Genomic DNA, 18,986 nt, shown 5'->3' on the forward strand with positions numbered 1-18,986 from the left:
TACTTCATCTTACAGTTGTTTTGGAGTCGCACAATAACTTTTACTACACTTTTTGAATACACCAATAACTATTCACCTGATCAGTTACTGATGATGTCGGTGTACCCACACATCAAAATGTGTGGGTACACATCACCTTTCCTGTCTTATCATACCTCCATGGACCCCACAAGGCCTTTTTCTGACAAGTTTCATACCTTCATGAAGAAGGAAATATTTCTTTATATCTCCCCTGTTTTAGGATTTGAATGCTTTTTTTCTGCCCACTGCAGGCTCATTAAAAACACAGGAAACAGACGGAGAACAAAGACACGGTGCATCAGGTACCCTTTTTCCCCATATTTATTTGAAATTATTTCAAATGATAAAAACATGGTTGATTAACATGAAATGACCACAGGGTTTGAGGTGAGAACAGGAGGAGACGAACGTGTCGGGTCGCCTGTGTGAAGAGGTGAGTATGGAAGTGTCGGTCCATTTCTTCTTCATGTTGTTTGTGTGTCGTCGCTGTCGTCAGCCTTTCAGACCCACCGTCACTACAGCCCCCGATCTTTAGAAACAGGATCCCCAAAAATGTTGGCTCGTTGGTAAACCCTCACACATCCATTCAGCTCGTTCACCCTTTTGGCCAAACATCCAGAGAAGTGCTACAGAGAGTCCGCTCTATCAGACCAAAGCTCACCGACTGGAACATCGTTATAATCATTTCTCTTTCCTATATTACAAGCTTTTTACAACATAAAAATAGATCATTAACTATGATTACCATATTCCTTAATGTAAATATACAATATTTATTGCATTTTCAAATAAACTCGTTTCTTATTTACTTTGTTGTCATCATCTTACCCACCTTAAAAAAAAAACAGAAAGTAAAGAGCACTGGTACCGATGAGGGTGACAACCAATTTGTGTAAGGCAAGGACCAGCAGGAGGCGCTGCATCACTGAGAAATGAAGAGTCCGACCTGAACGTCTTTTTGTTCATTCGTCCTGCATGGCATCTTAGTTTGACTGTGATATAATTAGTGTTTTTAAAGTCAAGCTTAAAGAAAAGTGTAGTAAAGATCCTCCATCTGCTTCAACAGTTCTCTGGCACTTAAGTGTTTCTTTTTTTTTTTTTCTTTTTTTGGTTAGCTGCTACCAACTACAATCTGTACAAACTGCTCCTTTGCATAGCAATTAAACATTACGCAGTCTCTCTCTGGCCGTACAGTCCTTCTCTAAAAAAAAAAAAAACGTCCACCAGCAGCAAAAGTAAGATGATGGATTCAGAACAGAGTTGAGCTTTCAGACCGACTTCCCCGGACAGAGAGTTGATAAATGATCCCTTATAAACACCTCCACAACTCTGCACTGCAAACCTGTAGCCAAGTCAAACACCTGGTCCAGTAAACACATCGTGATTCAGTGTCGGCCCCCGCGGAGGGAAGATGCTGGCGGTGTGAACTACAGTTTGTCGGACACATCAGGGAACGATGAGGGACGACCCCTCTTAGTTTTTTCTGGATTTTTGTCACATCGACATGAATGTAATCCTGATCTCAAGTGCATAAACAAGCATCATGCACAGTGTCTCGGTTTAGCAGTTAAAGGAAAAGTCCACCCAAAAATGTAAATTCAGTCATTATGTACACACCCACGTGCCGATGTAAAGTCAGGTGAAGTTTTGTAGTCCATGAAACATTTCTGGAGCTGGGAAACAACTGACTAGAAACATAAAATGGCTGCTCATAGCTCATCCGGTGTTATCCAAGTCATTATTTACACCCTACAGCTTAAAGCGTCTGACGAGGGATCACAAGCTCGACCCCATGTCGAGAGAAAATGACATTTTTTAAAATAAATTTGGGATCTAGGGGCTTCCTAAGACTTGTATTTGAGGTTTTCTCCGCCAACGAATAAGCTAATAACAACACAGGTGTTATCCCTCACTATCTGTAAGGCGCTAATGCAAACTTAACATTTCCTACTGCTGCGGCTTCACAATAAAAGCATTTAACTTGTGCAACGCAACTTTTTATGAAGCAGGCTAGTAACGGGAGATAAAATGTTTTCAGTGAGTTGAGTTCTTCCTCCTATTATTCATCCAAAATGACATAAATCAAGTCTCCAGATTCTGCTGTTTAGCAGAATGCTGCAACGCCGTTTTGCTGTGAAGCTCCAGAAATGTTTTGTGCACTACGAGACTTCACCTGACTTTACATCAGCGTCACAGTAGAGTAGATAAAGACTGAATATTCAATTTTGGGTGAACTTTTCCCTTTAAGCTGCTGTGCAACATTACCTGAAGATGGAAATATAAGCACCCCCAAGTAAAGGAAAGAAGAGAAGAGAAGAAGCAGGAAGCTGTCCCACTCCAACTGTAGAAATAAACACCCAGGCGAGGCTTCTGTCAGTACTTGGCAGCTCTCCAGTCAGTTATATAAAGGATGTGTATGGAAGCCGTCCTCACTCTGTGCACTTCATCTGACTCCACCCGCTTTTGGCACACTGACTGAGATTTGATTCAAACGCACCTTCACCTGGCACTGCTGGAATGGCTGTTTAAGACAAAAACTAACCAAAAAAAAAAGAAAATAATAATAATAACAACAACCGTCAATAAGCCCCACATTCATGGCGTTATCAGTGGGACGTGTAACTCATCTGCTGGGAACATAAATCCATCGTCAGTTTCCGTTCGTAGTGTTAAATTCTCCCCCACAATTTTACGCTGACACCAAAATAATGAAATCAAAACAAAAATCAAAGATGTTTTTCAGAAAAAAAAAAAAAAAATCACCATCATCATCATCATGAATATGCATTAAAAACAACAGATGGAATGCATAGGTTAGGAAGTGTTTGGTCCTGATATGTCGTGTCAAACAGAAGCCTCTACGTCCAGTCAGCAGAGGAGAAGTCGAGGTGTCGCGGTCACAAAGGTCGAGTCTGTTTTCTCGCCTCTGAGTGGTTTTTGTTCTCTTGTGCAAAGACAGAAGGTGACCGCTGAGTAGTGTCAAACGTAGTGTTTTTACTTTCGCCACTGTGCTTCCAGCTGGTGGTTTAGTGTTAACGTGTTTCTGTGTGTGGGTGTGTGTCGTAGTGTGTTTGTGATTCGAGTGCTTCTTCACCACTCCCGCGCCCCGTCCTGTCCCGACCGTCCGTCCAGTCGGCCGACTGAGAGTTCAAGTCCTGAGCTGAGGTGTGTTCACCTGCCCACCGGAGGGGCTGGAGGAGCTCCTCTCATGGCTGAGGGGCAGAGGGAGAGACAGGGGTCACTACAGGTCAGTTCTCCTTCTTAACAACACGCTGGTAGAAATTATTAACTCTGCAAAACAGGCTGTAAATCCCACACAGCTGCTGTGACACCAGGGCAGACGAAACACTGGAAATGAGCAATAAAGTGTCTGATAGGAGTGTGAAAATCTGAAACTAAAGGAACTTTTTCCAAGTGCCTGAATGATTGTATAAAGTGGATTACTACATGGGCTCAGCTCATGAAACTAGACTTCCTCCTCATACACATCTTCAGATTGAAGAACAAGTTCAGTTCATTATATATCCCCAAAAAGCTGATTTAATTATTCATAACCACCACAAAATAAAGACGGAGAGTTAGATACGTACACGTAAGCAGCCAGGACAATGAAAAGATTAATCTACCGACACGTGTGAACAGTTTGAGTATATCTCGTACCCTTGTTGGTTTTGCTGGGGTAGACCTTGTTGAAATGCCTGTACTCCTCTGGAGGTGGAAGGTCCTCGATCGGGTGGAAGTTGAACTTGGATTCAAAATCATCTGAGGGGAGAAAAAAAATACAAAAAAGGTAGCTTTTTAAATAGTGCACATACATCAAGTTACACCTTAAACACCTTTAAAGATAAAGTTCAGACATCAGAAAGTTGTTTTAACTAAACATTCAACATAAACAATCATCACATCCCTGTGGCAGCCCTGAGTGAGTGTGTGTTTTCAGCCTGAACATGAACCACCTGAGCTCTGACAGTAATCCAGGAACCAGCCCTGAAGAGAGAAAAGGCTCATTTGCATGGCTGCAGTGGGATATTTGACTATCGACGGTCATTCACCATCACATCAAGATCAGAAACAAAACCATGCTAACAACTCCTGTGACTGAGGATCACACACACACACACACACACACACACACACACACACACACACACACACACACACACACACACACACACGCAGAAGATAAAATAAATTAAAGTCTACAGAGTGACTGGATCATTAAGAAAAGCAGAGTTGGCGGTTTGTAGAGAAGTAAAGCGTTGCGAGTCGCAGCATCTCATTTCATGCAGAAAACAGCAGCCGGTCGTAACCCTTCATTTTACAGGAGTACCAACGATTCGGGTGGTTTTATTTTCCCCACGTCTCCTCACATTTAAAATCTTATTCTGCCAGATTTCTTTCGTGGCACGTGCAAAGTGCTGAAGAGTGGAAAGAAGTCTGGCGGCAGGACAGCAGAAAGATATTTCAGGATATTGAAGAGTCGCTGAAAGATTTTACGCATAGCGTTCAGTTTATTCACAACAAGGACGACGACACAGCAGGAAAACAGACGTATCGAAACCTCAGAGTCTACGTTTCAAACTGAAGGTGTCGGGGTTAAAGAAGTGGGAGGCAGGAGGGGTCTTATAACGGCTGTGATTTAAGATCCTGTGACGTGAGACTTAAAACGCTCTGCCTCCATTTTGTCTCATTACTTTTTAAATCTCTCCTGTGAGCCGACTGTATGGAAGTCCAGTAGAGTTAAATAATCCCCTTCAGGAAGAAGATGTAGACAAACATTACAAGACATTAACATTGCATCGTGGGATGTTAAGTTTACTGATCCAGTGACCTCCTGTACGCCTCCATCTACACCTTCTCTTGCTCTACATCAGGTTGTTTTCTGTGGTTTTTAGTGTTCAAAAGATCACATCACTTTCTTAAAAACCAAATCATGATTTCTAATTTTTCTTTTTGTAATTGGCTGCAAACCCACAGCTCCTAAATCATACTATAAGACTGGTGGATGCAGCTGAAATCATGAAGGAGGAGGAGGAGGAGGAGGAGGAAGAGCGTGATGGTGCTGAAGCGGTCCGTCCTGACTCACCTATGATGGACTTGGAGGAGGAGATGGAGGAGTGGCCGTTCCGGATGGGCGGGGGCGGTGGAGGGGGTCCAGCCGGGGTTCGGGAGGAGGAGGATGATGATGTGACGGAGGAAGAGGAGGGAGGCGGAGGCGGCTTGCCCACTCGGCTGTGGGGCTCTGAAGACGCAGAGCTGTGGATGCGGTATGGTGGCGGGGGAGGAGGAGCGTCTCGTCCGCCGTTACGAGACCCGAGAGGGGGCACCTGGGGAGCTGTGTGGATAACACACACACACACACACACACACACACACACACACACACACATGGTCAGGATGGCATGAATGATGTTACTATCCACAGTAACTAGAACTGCTCTTTCATAAAGATTTAAATGGATGTTGGTGCCAAAAGTTAAAGGGTTAACAAACAGTTTTATTCTCTGTTCCTGGATCATGCAGTGTTTTCGAACGCTTCCTGCTTCTCAAGGCCAACACTGATAGGATGACTGATGATTTTTCCTAACCTGTAGTTTATGCACACCTGAGGGTAAGACAGTCTGAGATGTAGTGAGCTTAAATGGATCACTAAATATTTCACAGCTCTCAAAAACTCTCTGAACCGTTGCAAAATATTTATTGCAAACTGCAATCGTTACGTCTTCATCTGAAACTGTAGAGCCCCTTCACAATGGTGACCAATTGTTATGCTTTAATCTAATTATCGGCCGATACTTGATGATACAAATTTCCCAGTATCGGCCAATATGTATTGTACATCCATTATTAAAAGAATGGGCTCACACATGTAGGACTGCAACTGTTATTTCCATAATCAATTAATATGGACACTGTTTTAACCCTCGAGCCCAAAGTGACGTCTTCAAACATATTTAATTTTAAAATATATAAAACAGAGAAAAGCAGCTTTTCATCACATCTAAGGAGCTGAAACCAGAGTATGTTTTGAACTTTTTGTTTTTAAATTGACTAATCACGTCAGCGCCTACAGAACCAACAATATAACCCTTTAAATGCTGACAAACACTGATCACTGCAGCTGCTGTATGGCCTTTTTAAAGACATAATTTGGCTCCTATGTTTACTTCTAAAACTCAGGAAATGAAAGAACGGTAAAATAAGGAGCAGAGAGCAGGAGGGATAAAAGAAAACACGTCGTCTTGTGAAAGCAGAGGAGAAACAGAGTGAAAGTGAAGAGGAATGCAGGAATATTCCACAGAGCTTCAGGAATGCAGAGAAACCAGGACGCCTCGTGGCGAGTCGCTCCGTCGTCCAATCACCACGCAGGGCTCCAGCTAACAAGTGCCTTCCTGTTTTGTGTGTTTACTCTGAATTCAAATCATGAATACGTTTCCAGTGAGCCATAAATCGTCTCCGGGGAGGAAACAAAAGTTTACAATCTGTTTTGTGGGCGAAGGTGTCTTAAATCCTCCAGCGTCTCTTTTTTTTCTTCTACATCAACACTGACACGTCCTGTGACCTCTGAGTTTACATACTTGAACAATACGAAGGCATCTAATGTGTGTTATCGTCCATCTATCAAGTCGAAACACGCATGCCAACGGAGAGCAAATCTGCTCCTCCACGTGTTGAAATACTGTAATTTCCCAAACTGCAGATCCAAAGTGGAAAAAGTAATTTCCCAAAACACAGAAGCAGCTGCAGATATCATAGGAAATATAAAACTACAGCATGTTCAGTGTCTGTGGAGACTTCGATGTAACAGTCCGAGCCAAACAAAAACCAGCCCTCTGCTCTACAGCAGATCTGATCAGGTGGAGGAAATGTTTCAGCAGTTTGGGGCTTTAAGGCCGCGTTGAACCTTTGAGGTTCAGAGATAACGAGTCAAAACTTGCTTCGGCCTCAGAATGAACATTCCTCCATCGGACAAAGAGGACTGATGTCGTCTTCATCACTGGGACCGAGTCCTCACACTCAAGTTTACACACAGTAAAACCTTAAAACCAGAAATAGTGAAAAGGTGGATTCGTCGGTCAATGAAGAATTATATTTTTGTCGTCTTTTTCTGGGAAATGTATGCCTTTTTTCGAGGGGAGCTCCCTTATACTGACTGATACTGGAGGAAACTGACAGATAAAGTCGAGCTGTTGAATCCTGACAGTTGTGCGTTTTCAGTGCAGAAGGTTTTACCTGCTCTGCGTCCAGGTGGCTCTCTGGCTGGTGGTGGTGGTCTGCTGCCCTGCTGGGAGGATGGAGACGGTGAAGGGGGCGGGGGTGGAGCATGGCTGCGTCCTTGGCTGCCGCCTCCAGATGAGTGTTTTTTGTGCAGGGAGTTGTGCCGCTGTGGCAGCTCCGGAGCCCCGCCCCCGTCTACGTGGGACGGCCCGTTGGACATGCCGCCCGATGTGTGTGGTCTGTAGGGCGGCGGAGGTGGAGGAGCTGAAGAGCCTCCCGTTGGCGGTCTGCTGGAAGATGATGGCGGCCTCGCAGAGCTGTGAGGGGCGTGGCCTCTGTTGGGGGTTGGTGGGAGGGGCTTCTCTCTGCTGTGAGAGGAGGATGAGGAAGATGCTTTCTGATTGGGGGTAGGTGGAGCGTTGCCACGGCCGCCTCTGTTGAAGGGTGGAGGAGGAGGCGGGGCGGAGGTGCTGTGCTTCATCCCGCTGCCTGTGGAGGAGCTGCTGCTGGGGCGGGAGATGTCAGGGAGCGACGGGCGGTGGGAGCGCTGCTGCTCTGACGGAGACGGCTTGTTGGGTGGGGAGGGTGAGCTGGAGCGACCTGTGGGGGGGCGAGGGGCCGCTGGCCGGGACCCTGGGGGCCGCAGGGCGGATCTGCCCACCGAACCACCGGCTGAACCATCTGGGTGGAGGACAGAAAGGTGGTGTTTTAGCATCACAGGGGGAAAAAACACTTTTAACATCTCAAACATGACCTTAAAAACTATGAATCACCTACGAAGAGTCACTGCAACTAACGATTCATTTGATAATCAATCAATCTGCTGATTATTCTCTTGATTAATCATTTCGTCCAGTGTGTAGAATTCAGTAGCATCCAACGTTGAGGCTGCAGCCTCCAACCAACTGAGCACCCCTCGTCTCAACCTCCCCTACAGTGGTCCCTAAAATCATGAGGAAAGTGAAAGTCCCTCTCCAGAGTCGGCGTCTGGTTTGCCTGTTCTGGGCTATTATAGAAATACGGCACTGCAACAAGGCGCTTGTTCCTCTGTAGATATAAAGTTCAGATCATAAAATATTCTCAGCAGTGAGCTTCTTCTATCTGTAGTAAGGAGGTCAGAGGTCACAGTCCTGTTCTGCATTTGCACCACACAGATTCTAACTATTAATATTTGATCCCTATAAAACAGGCCCGTTCTAGCCTTCCATTCATAATTCAGTCCCGCGTTCCTCGCTGCTTCAGCTCCGACCACAAGTATGTCTGCTCTGTCAGAGATAAGTGTAGCGTCCATTAAGCTGGAAATAACCATGTTCTTATCCAAACCTTCTGTGCTGAGTCACTGTGGATGAATCTGTGATCTATAAAACGTTCTGTGTGAAGCTCAGGGATAGTACGAGCTTTCTTCTCCTACTATCTCAATTTATCTTCTGTGTGTGCAGATACTGTCTGTGTTCACTTGTTACTAAATAAACTACAGACAGATTATTGATCACTGATGCAATATGTCATTAGCTCACTTCCTTCAGAGGTGGACTTGGACTGGTTTATTTATTTACACAAACGATAAGGACACAACATGAAGCAGCCTTTACAGAGAACATGCAACACCTACGAATACAAATAATCACATTAGAAGTACATAAATCAAAAGAGATTTTACCTCCAACTGGGCGTAACTTTGGCACACCTCCTTGGAAAAGGCCTGCCATTCCCATTGGTCCTCCGCCTCCAAAACCACCACCACCGCCTCCGCCACCGCCACCGCCACCGCCACCTCCACCTCCACCGCCACCTCCTCCTGATTCTGGTGGAAAGATGACAATCACGTAAATATAGACGGATATGAAAACAAAACAAGAAATACATTTTAATATTCAAATATCTGACAGAAGAGTGGAGTTATTCAACATCATGGTGGGTGGGTAGGCGTGCAGAAATAGGGAGGAACACCCATTTACAAGCAAAAATGTAAATCTGGGTTCAATCTTTATCAAGTAGGAATCTTGTGGGAACCTTGTTGGAAAAGCGGTGTGTGAAATTAGTTCCTCCTTTTCATGCAAATATTCCTACTTCCTCTTTGATTCCTCAGACACAGAGTGCAAGCTCACAGCTCAATAAAATAAAATGTGTGTTAAAGTTTAGGCGAGAGAGTTGAACATTTTCAAGCCTTTGATGAAGACCTCCATATCCTGAAATTGCTTCTTGAAACAGTTTTAGAGTAAAAGTCTCCAGCTACTTCAGGTGTTTAGGAGGATGCTGCTTTGCTGTGAAGCTCCAGAAATAACTTGCCGACTATAAAACTTTTCATCCACATGAGGGCGAGTAGATAATGACTGAATGATTTTATTTCAGTAGATTACTACGTACTATCTGTGTCTAACAATTCCAAGTGCAATTGTCCACTTTGGTCATATATGAAACGTGAAAATGTATATATACATTATTTACATATATCTATATGCTATAACGTGAATTTCCTGGGTGTGTGTGTGTGTGTGTGTGTGTGTGTGTGTGTGTGAGACTCACTCTCTATAATCGGAGCGCTCCGGTCATTGACCACGCCGACCTTCTTTAGCCTGGCGCCTTTAGTGATGTCCGACAGCAGCGCTCCTCTGCCTTTCGTCTCTGACGAGCTCAGTTTGGGAGGAGTGGTGTTCGCCTGTGGAGGAAGTTAACAAATATGTAATCAGACCGTCAGTTCCTCTGGTCTGAACCGCAGTGGAGGGTTTGTGGACTTTGGGTTTGTTTGGGTTCACACTGCACACTTCAAAGAGAACCACAGCTCATAAACAAACGTCACATGACCCAGTAGCCGGTTTACTGGACAGCAGGTTTGGGATTTGGCAGATTTGGACTCCAGTCGCTGAAGCTGCAGATTTTACCATTATTTACCTTCTCTGATGTTCATGTCAGGTAAGAAACAACCAGGGGAACCAGCCCACACTTCAGGTGACTGCATACGGATCTCTTAGAGGAAGTAATAACAAATCAAACGTGTTCCTGTGACTGACTGTACACTACTCTCCCTCTATCTAGACTAAGAGCAGGTAGCTGCTCACCTGTAATTTTCTACAGGTGCTCAATGGTAAACTGAACCAGTATTAAAGGAAGCAAATCACTACCTACTGAGACTTTAACGTGTAAGGGATCTTGAATGCAGGATTTAGTTCAGGGCTTTTGTATTTTATTACACAGGCGCTCCTAATAGAGTGGAAGGGAGTGTTTATTCACTGTAAACTGATCTGGATTAATGTGTTAATGATTCTGAATGATTGTTTCGAGATGACGACAGCTCTTATAACTTGTTATTTCTACATAAAATGTGGTAGCAGGCGGTGCCTTTGGCAAATCATATGAGGAGGATTTATACGTGGAAAAGTCGCTGTCATCCCGTCTGTCCTACCGATTTGTAGCATCAGTAAGAGCCAGGCAGCTCCAGCGTTTACTGGCGATGATTATGTGATTCAATTAAGGGCAAAGGACTTCTCTTTGTCACTTTCCACAGTGCACGGTGGGTCAGGATCTCAATCACAACACAATATAACAGCATCCAGATAATCATAAACAGTTTGCTGAGACATTTTTAGATTTACAGGTGGAAACATGGTAAGAAACCCCCACAGATCTCAATGTTATGATGTGTAGCGTAAATGACACACTGGAGCGGCGTTCTGTCGGCACTGCTTGGTTCAGAGTGAAAATACAAAAGCGGTGTAGAGGCGAGCCTTCGTCGCAGCGCCTTTCAGCCTGAAGAGTGTCAATAAGCAGCATCAGTATCAGTGCTCATATATAATCCTAACGATACCCGTCTCTAACTTGTGTAAGGATGCAGATGCTGTCTTGCAGATGAACTGTATAATCTCCCAGTTTCTGTGGCTATGTGACGTAACCTTTGCAGTGTGATGTGTGTGTGATGTGTGTGTGTGTGTGTGTGTGTGTGTGTGTGTGTGTGTGTGTGTGTGTGTGTGTGTGCAGTCCGGTCACTGACCACACTGAAGGTGGGGGGAGGCGGGGGTCCTGGGGGAGGAGGGGGAGGGGGAGGAATCGGCATCCTGGCCCTCTGTTGGCACCTCTCTGTGTGGGGTAAGGACCGGTGACTTCACCGTCTCAGCTGGGACGACACACGCTGACTCCTGCAAGACCAAGAGATACATTTCAACTGATCAAGCTGAAAAATGATCTTTCACACACCGAAACATCTTTAACATCTTTAACATTGAGCATCTCAGGTACAGAGCTCCGCTTTGTAAGTCAGGTGTAAAACTCCCCGTAGCTGATGAAGCATTCACATGTGAATTATGAAATGTACACGCTGCTGTGGTCAGCAAATATAAATAGCTCCTCTCTTGGATACAATGAGAATTTTAATGAATTTATAACCCTAAACACTGAAGTGCTTTCTGGCATCAGCAGCTGCACAAGAAGGTAAAAATTTAAACTATTCAAGGATGTGTGTTTGTTTAATTGATCTCCTTTTTCGCAGGGAAACATCTGCACAGTGCACTGGCACATAATCACACAATTTATACAGCCAACATCCGTCATAATCTACAAATAAAAATGTAGACATCCAAAAAAGAGCCAAACACTGGTGGGCTTCTTCTAGGATGTGTCATAGCTGAAAAAAACATGAATTACTACATGTGTAGCTGTGCAAACAATTAGATAACCGTCGACTTTCTGTGTAAATGTCTGAGAAAATGACCACAGTGTGAGAAAATACCCTCACAAGCAGTTATGTAAAGTGGTTCTCCACGACTGCAGCCCGTCATGAGGATGTGTAGGCTGCCATACAGAAAATATCTATCTTACACACTGGATAGTTGTAAATCCCGTCAGTGCTGTTGTGCGTCGTTGGCTCACAATGCAAATGGCAAGTAATTTAAGCAACAAGTATGTCGCTGACAGTGAAAGGCCCAGTTATATTCTCACACAGCTCCGACCTCGACAGTCTGTGCATTTCCATCCACCTGTTTTATTAAAGATGTGGAAATAATATTTTTGTAGATTACAGCGCATGTTTAAAGCTCTGCAGACAGCTTTATGTTCAGTGTTTTAATGTTTATGCACTGAGGTGGTAAAAGATGCAGCTTTTATATTGTAGATTGTCGTAGTCTGATTTTTTTTAAAGGACATTCTCGATAAAAACTGAATTGAGATCTATGTTTGTGTTAAATCATGAAAAAGAAGCCGTGTGCAGTAATATAGAAAACAGAGATGCATCGAGAAAAGCTGACAGGTGAATCGTAATGAATCGCAACGTTTTTATGCACATCTATGAGTACAGACGCCACTTTAAGTATCTCACAAAGGTTTGTACGTTTGGCTGAGGTGGATAAAATTGTGTATAGATAAAAGTAAAATGCAAAAAATCCACTGGAAACAAACTTGATAAATGAAGCCTCATCATGACGAACATGTATCTGTCAAGTAGAGCGGAGACCAAAAATGTCAGCAGATGATATCAGATCTGCTGAGTGATGAGGAGACTGTAACCTTTTTAAAAGGCAACGCAAGAAACAAACATGAATATCAAATTCCCATCATGTTTTCTTGTGTGTCATGTTTTTTTCCACCACTTGAGGTTTGACCTGAATCTCTTCAAAATTACATAATTTCTCTGCACTCTCTCTAACCCTCTCCTTCTGGTGTACTGGTACCAGATAGGATAATGAATGCCACCTACAGCTTACTGTATCTCCATGATCCAACGCCTACAGTCGAGGATGGAAATGGGTATAAAATGTGATCACCATTTGTGCTACATTTAGATTAAAGAGGCAACAATTAATCACCAGTTTCCTCTTCTATGTAAAGTGAATATCTCTGGGTCGTGGACGAAACAGGACATTTGAGGACGTCATGATGGTCGTTGGGAAGCACTGATCGACATTTTTCACCATTTTCTGAACCAAAAGACTGATCGATTAATTGAGGAAAAATTAACTGTTAGCTGCAGCCCTCATTTGGATGAAAACTCTGCTAATGACAACACTGTCGAACCGATCTGTGTTGAACAAAAGCCTACACAAATATTCACTCGCAAATGAAGGTCTTTGAATTTAACCAGTCAAACGTTTTTGGGGGGTTTCTTTTCTTCTTTTTCTATCCAGAGCAGAGCTCAGTCTGTTGTAGTGAACCACTTCATTCCTGCCTCCAGTAACAAGGACTAAGGGTTACAAGCAGCTGTATTATAGAGGCAGAATGAAAGTGCTTTACTCTGTCGAGCACAATATTAAAGTGCTTTCATTTTGGCTCCTGAGGCGAGGGAACACGCAATACGGGTCTATCCCGCTGTTAACGTGACTGTAGCAGTACGCAGGATGATTCATATCATTTGTAATAGGATTAAATATGAAGCATGACTCAGGTGAGAGTAAAAAATCTGACAGAAAACTGTCATAGATGTCAGAATAGTTCTCAAACAGAAAGAAGATCTACCGACAAATCCCACGAATAAGATAGATAGATCATTGTGATATAGTCTGAAGGTGGACACTCGACTAAATACAATAACGTGGTGTCATAACGTGATCTTTACTCATTTACCAAATGTCATCAGGGCTTTATGAGGCTTAAGGTGAAGAAACTCACTCCACCTATTTGAAGAACAAACCCTGGACATGTAAAAACATGAGATCACCAGGATTAGCTGCAGGACTTCTCTGCTCACATGAAAACTATGTTAAAGAGAAAACAAGAAGACGAGCTGGATGCCAACACGTTTCATTCTGCTGCTTCACAGTGGAAACAAATACTTGTTCCCAAAACGCTCTCAAAGAAGACATTCTTGGGAGAAGGAGGCAGTTGCTGAAGCAGCTCCTGGGATACATCGGTGAGAAGACGAGCATTTCGACGAGGATCCTCGATGTAGCGACGAGGGCCAAGAGAAAGAAGTGATGCGCTTTAAAATCTCAGCTTTAAACACATTTATAACCACAGCAGGGAGACGATGGGAAGACAGGAGCTGCGTTTACATGGACCATGATATTCCACTGATAATCACATTAACAGCCCGATCAGAATAAAAATGGTTCACGTAACCACCTCAATCAGAGGGGACCGATCCGATCTGAATGAATTTTTATTCAGATCGAGACAGGCGGTGTAAAGGACTGGAGCTGATAACTGATGTTGGAAAGGAGTGAGACATCTCACTTCTTTCTCATCTCTGTTCAGAGTTGCACATGCTCAGTCCTGATCAGGCATCTGACGTCTCAAACCACAAACAACGGTTACTTTTCTAATGTCTTTAACTTCAGTCTCTCTTTCAAACTCGGCGCTGACCGAACGATGCTTGAGCGCTGCTGGACAGAGACGGATGGAAAGATGTTAACAAATAAGAAGCCAACAGCCTCAACTTCAACACACGTCGCAGCACAGCGCCTGAGTACAAATAGTGGTTCACCCGGGTGTTGTGTATAATAATACACATTCACTCATTCACTCAGTTCACACAGTGTGAAAGAGGTGTATGTTTACCAGACTTTCTGATTTGATCTGTTCAGCTTGCTGCTCAATTATAAAGGAACAGTATATTGTTGCCAGGAAGCAATGAGGGTCCATCTTAAAAGTCGTATTAACAGGCAGAAGGAATGAATGAATGAATTAAATTCTCAATTAAGGTGGAAAAACCTTCTTCTTCTTTGAGCAGAATTACTTTTGAGTATCTCATAAAACGTTATATTCGGATTAAATGCTTTGGAGCATGTAGACGCACATCTAACTAGGTCATTTTATTAAGCGTCTATTAACTGTTGCTCAGTCCGTAGCAATCGTACCTATGATCTCTATTCATACCTGAAACTGCTCTAAATGTGTCAGCTCTGCACACAATGACTGAGGTCACTGGATCTCCCCAAACCAGTTAGCTGTCTGGGCCCATTGTTGGCTCACACAGCCAGCGTTGGCTCCTCACCCCACCCTCACCCTCCGCTGCTGCCGCCGCTCCATTCCTCAGGCCGCCTGGTTGAGTGTCGGGGCAGGTTTTCACCGACGGAAACCAAAGGAATCTCACCGAGCAAGCTTGCCAGTCAGTCAGTGACGCGGTTTGAACGGAAAGACACAGAAACTGAGAGTGGGGGGTTATCTCTCTGCTCTGGTGGAAAAAGAAATGTTTCAGGATCTGCTGAGCGAACAAGGACTGAAGCCAAAGACACACAGAGACTACTGTCAACGACACGCTTTCAATGCATTAAGGCTGTCATTATTCCACTATTAGTCAGAACAATTATCTGACCGCTATTAAAACACAACTCACACAGCAGCGTCACTGTGTTTGAAACTGAGATGTGTAAACCAATAACCAGTCAGGCAGATAAAGTGATGTCGTGTAAATGTTTAGATAAGTCAACAGAAATATAAAAACTGCAGCTCTGCTTCTAGACTACAGCAGCAACAATTACACGATTAACTGCTTAATTTAAACAATTAATCTTTGAAGTCAAAGAGTAAAAATAAAGTTTGACTAACTACAGACATCAGTGTCTCATCTGGGAAATTTACCATTTCAACGACATCTTACACACTAGATGGATTAATGCACATTAAAAATGGCGGCCGACATGACTTTCTATTTTTGGAATATCTTCACTGTGCTACTCTGAATTTCTGCTGACAAAAAAACAATTGACATGCTGACACAAGTATTTTGCTAGATCATAAACAGATGTAAGGATTACTGAGCATCTTAAAAGAATAAAAAAAGAACCATATAAAAGACTTTAAATACAAAACACTTGGTTAAGTTTATCCACGACTTGTCTTCTGTGCTTCAGCATCTGCAAAAGCACCACACAGATAATAATGCCACGTAACTTTTTGTGTGCGACACATTAAAATGCTTCCAATTAGGGCTGCAACTACTGATTTCTTTCAGAATTGATTCATCTGCTGATAATTTTCTCAATTCATTGATCGATCTAAAAGTGATTTAAAAGAGTACAAATGATTGTTGTGTCTGACAGACACAGCAAAACAGTAGCAACACCTCATATTTGAAGGGTTCAATTTGTAAGAGTTCCCACCTCGTCACAGACTGACGCTCTGGGACGCCGGCCAACCCAACAATCCTAAAGCGTCAGTATTTGATGAGTTGGCAATGAGACTCAAAAATGTACTTTCTTACAAACAAGACCTTTCTGAAGCTGGAACCAGTGATTATTTGGCATTTTCACTTGACAATGAGTCATATGATTATCACTGATTATCAAAGTTGTTGCCAATTAATCTTCTGTCAATAGATTTATCAATAGATTGGATTTAGCTCCAATTCCAACCAATGACGAAGAGCGAAGTGGCGACTTGCATGAAATGGAGATGTCAGGGGCCGAGATTAGACAGTTCTCATGTGCTGAACTGGTGAATTTCATTATTTTAACATCAAAAGCGAGGAACTGATATTATAAGTCTGTATCATAGTGTGGCATTATTCACATTTCCACACGTCTCTGCTTGACGTTATGATACGATGACTTCCATAAAAGAACATTAAAACGTATTTCTTGTCCTCTGATGTAAAAAAAAATGACAGCCATACACTGATAAAAGCAACAGGTCCTGACCTTTGACCCCTATAATCTGACTAATCCTTTCCATTCAAGATCAAAGCAAAGTGAGGTCCTAAGTAGGTCATGATTGCTGAGGTTTGGTCTCCATAAAGCTGCTCATCCAAACAGTTGGTCAACAGCAAATTAATGGAAAGAAGTCTGCCCACATCAGCTGCGTGACGCCGCACAGGGAAATACAACCAGGGAGGAGGGCTGTATGAGGAAGTCAGATGATTTTGTGGTCAAGGAAATACACTGAGCTAAAGGCCTGTGGCTGTGTGTGTGTGTGTGTGTGTGTCTAGGCTTTTTAATGCACTGACAGCACAAGACTTCCACAACATATACTTCTAGGACAGATCCTACCACCAAAACACCCCTTCGTCTAACTTATTCAGCAGTGTACAAAGCCCGCAGTGATCAAAATCATAAATTATACATGTTGTTGCATAAATTCGTGAAGTTTCCTGCGAGGAAATAAAAAGAAACATGCAACACAGAGTCACACACGGGTCAGTTGAACAGGCTTCGTCGGGCCTGGGCAGGTTGTGTGGCTGCTCCAGCCGCTCCCAGGTAAAGAGCCGCTGGAGCAAACATACCTGGAGCTAGCTTGAACTTAGGTGGGGTAAAGTTAGCTTCAACATCCCAACAGTCTACGTACCCTGGCTCGAAGAAGAGAAGGTCGGATAGTCTCGTCCTCCTAAACAACATGAATGGAGAGTGTCGCTGTGGCAGTCCTTGGTCGGAGCAGGAGGGTGCTGGCAGGTCCTGGTGATGTAACTTAACGCCACCAAAAATCAGTCACAGGTTAGCCGGCTAACGTTAGCTTGCTCTCGACGGTTTACTAGCACAGCTAGTGGCGGTTACAGTGATGCTAGCTGCAGTTAGCTGGCTAGCATCGAGCTGTTTACTTTCCAGCTGTCAGTGTCAGCGCAGTCCGGCTGGCTGTAAATTATGTCAACTAGACTTCTTTGCGAAAGCGTAGCGCATTGAACAGACTGCTGAACGCGTCCAGGAGTCACTTTTAGCAGTTTCGGGCAGCTACGGAAAACTTTACCCGCACTCCTGACCTGCAAGCAGAGCCATACTCCCCGTTGACACAGTTTTATCGGTCCCTTCTCAGAAACCCGGAAACGGGCCGACAAAATGGAGGCAGATCTGCGCTGCGTTAACGTGCGGTCGGAAATTTCAACTTGTATGTGGCCCTGCCATCGTTCTAGCTCCAAACAGTGTTCTGGGGACCTTTATCCTCCTCTGAGAACAGGTTGTTTATTCACTAATAGAACCATTTAAGTATTAATATAACATATTTCCATATCTAATAGACTGAAAATGAAGTTATGACATGCTTTTGTACATATTACAAATTACACAAATAGTACTTATGTTAAAATATGAAACCAAAGACTCTTTCCGAGGTAGAAACCAGAGGCAGGAACTAAGTGAATAATTATAAGACACATTATGGCCCTCTGACCTCATACACATGATTTTATGTGTGTAAAGTAAATTATCTATTGTCAATTTACAGTTATCCAACAGTCCTTGAAGTAGTCAGACCTGGCCCCACCTGGGCTGATGCTGAGCTCAGTCCTCTGCACTGTCACACTGCAAATAACATCATCCACTGCATTAAATAATAAGCACAACTGGCTCTCTAGCAGCCAGGTACAACATTAAAATGCATCTTACTTGCTACTGTATGATAATAATCTCATATAAAATAAAATAATATAACAACCAGCTATGTGAAAAGTATCCAAAAGTTATACTTGAGTAAGATATCGTGTTAAAATATTACTTTGGTAAAAGGGAAAGTCACCCATATGAATAATAGTTGTGTAAAAAGTATCAAGTATCATATATCATTAAATCCACTTGATTATTAAAAGTAAATTCCTTGCAATAAATGTACTATTAATAATAATAAGTAAAATTAAATCATACATATATTTACTGTACACTTTGGGTCAGCTGATTATCATTTTACCATATTATTGGATCATATATTCAGGATAAATTCATATTTAATGCGATCAAAAATATAAAATAAATTGATTTATAAATGTTCTACTTTGGCTCTGATACAACATGTAATCTGTAATGTAACTAGTAACTAAAACTATCAGAAAATGTAGTGGAGTAAAAACTATAATAATTGCCTCCAAAATGTAGTGAAGTGGAAGTATACAGTAGCAAAAA

The 18,986-nt window shown here is 43.0% G+C and overlaps 1 protein-coding gene across 1 annotated transcript; it reads right to left on the reverse strand.

Annotated features, from left to right (window-relative positions):
• Positions 1-326: 326 nt before the first annotated feature.
• wipf2a (WAS/WASL interacting protein family, member 2a) lies at positions 327-17,924 on the reverse strand. The gene is made up of 8 exons (XM_084371707.1): positions 17,446-17,924; positions 11,228-11,372; positions 9,766-9,898; positions 8,900-9,043; positions 7,255-7,920; positions 5,108-5,356; positions 3,682-3,783; positions 327-3,233 (listed from the first exon to the last, which is right to left on the reverse strand). The coding sequence occupies exons 2-8, from the start codon at positions 11,288-11,290 to the stop codon at positions 3,193-3,195; spliced, it is 1,398 nt and encodes a 465-aa protein (XP_084227833.1). The 5' UTR covers positions 11,291-11,372; positions 17,446-17,924; the 3' UTR covers positions 327-3,192.
• Between the last annotated feature and the right edge of the window lie 1,062 nt (positions 17,925-18,986).

The sequence above is a fragment of the Pagrus pagrus genome (assembly GCF_965226575.1).
Source record: "Pagrus pagrus genome assembly, chromosome: 2".
NCBI classification, from domain to species: domain Eukaryota; kingdom Metazoa; phylum Chordata; class Actinopteri; order Spariformes; family Sparidae; genus Pagrus; species Pagrus pagrus.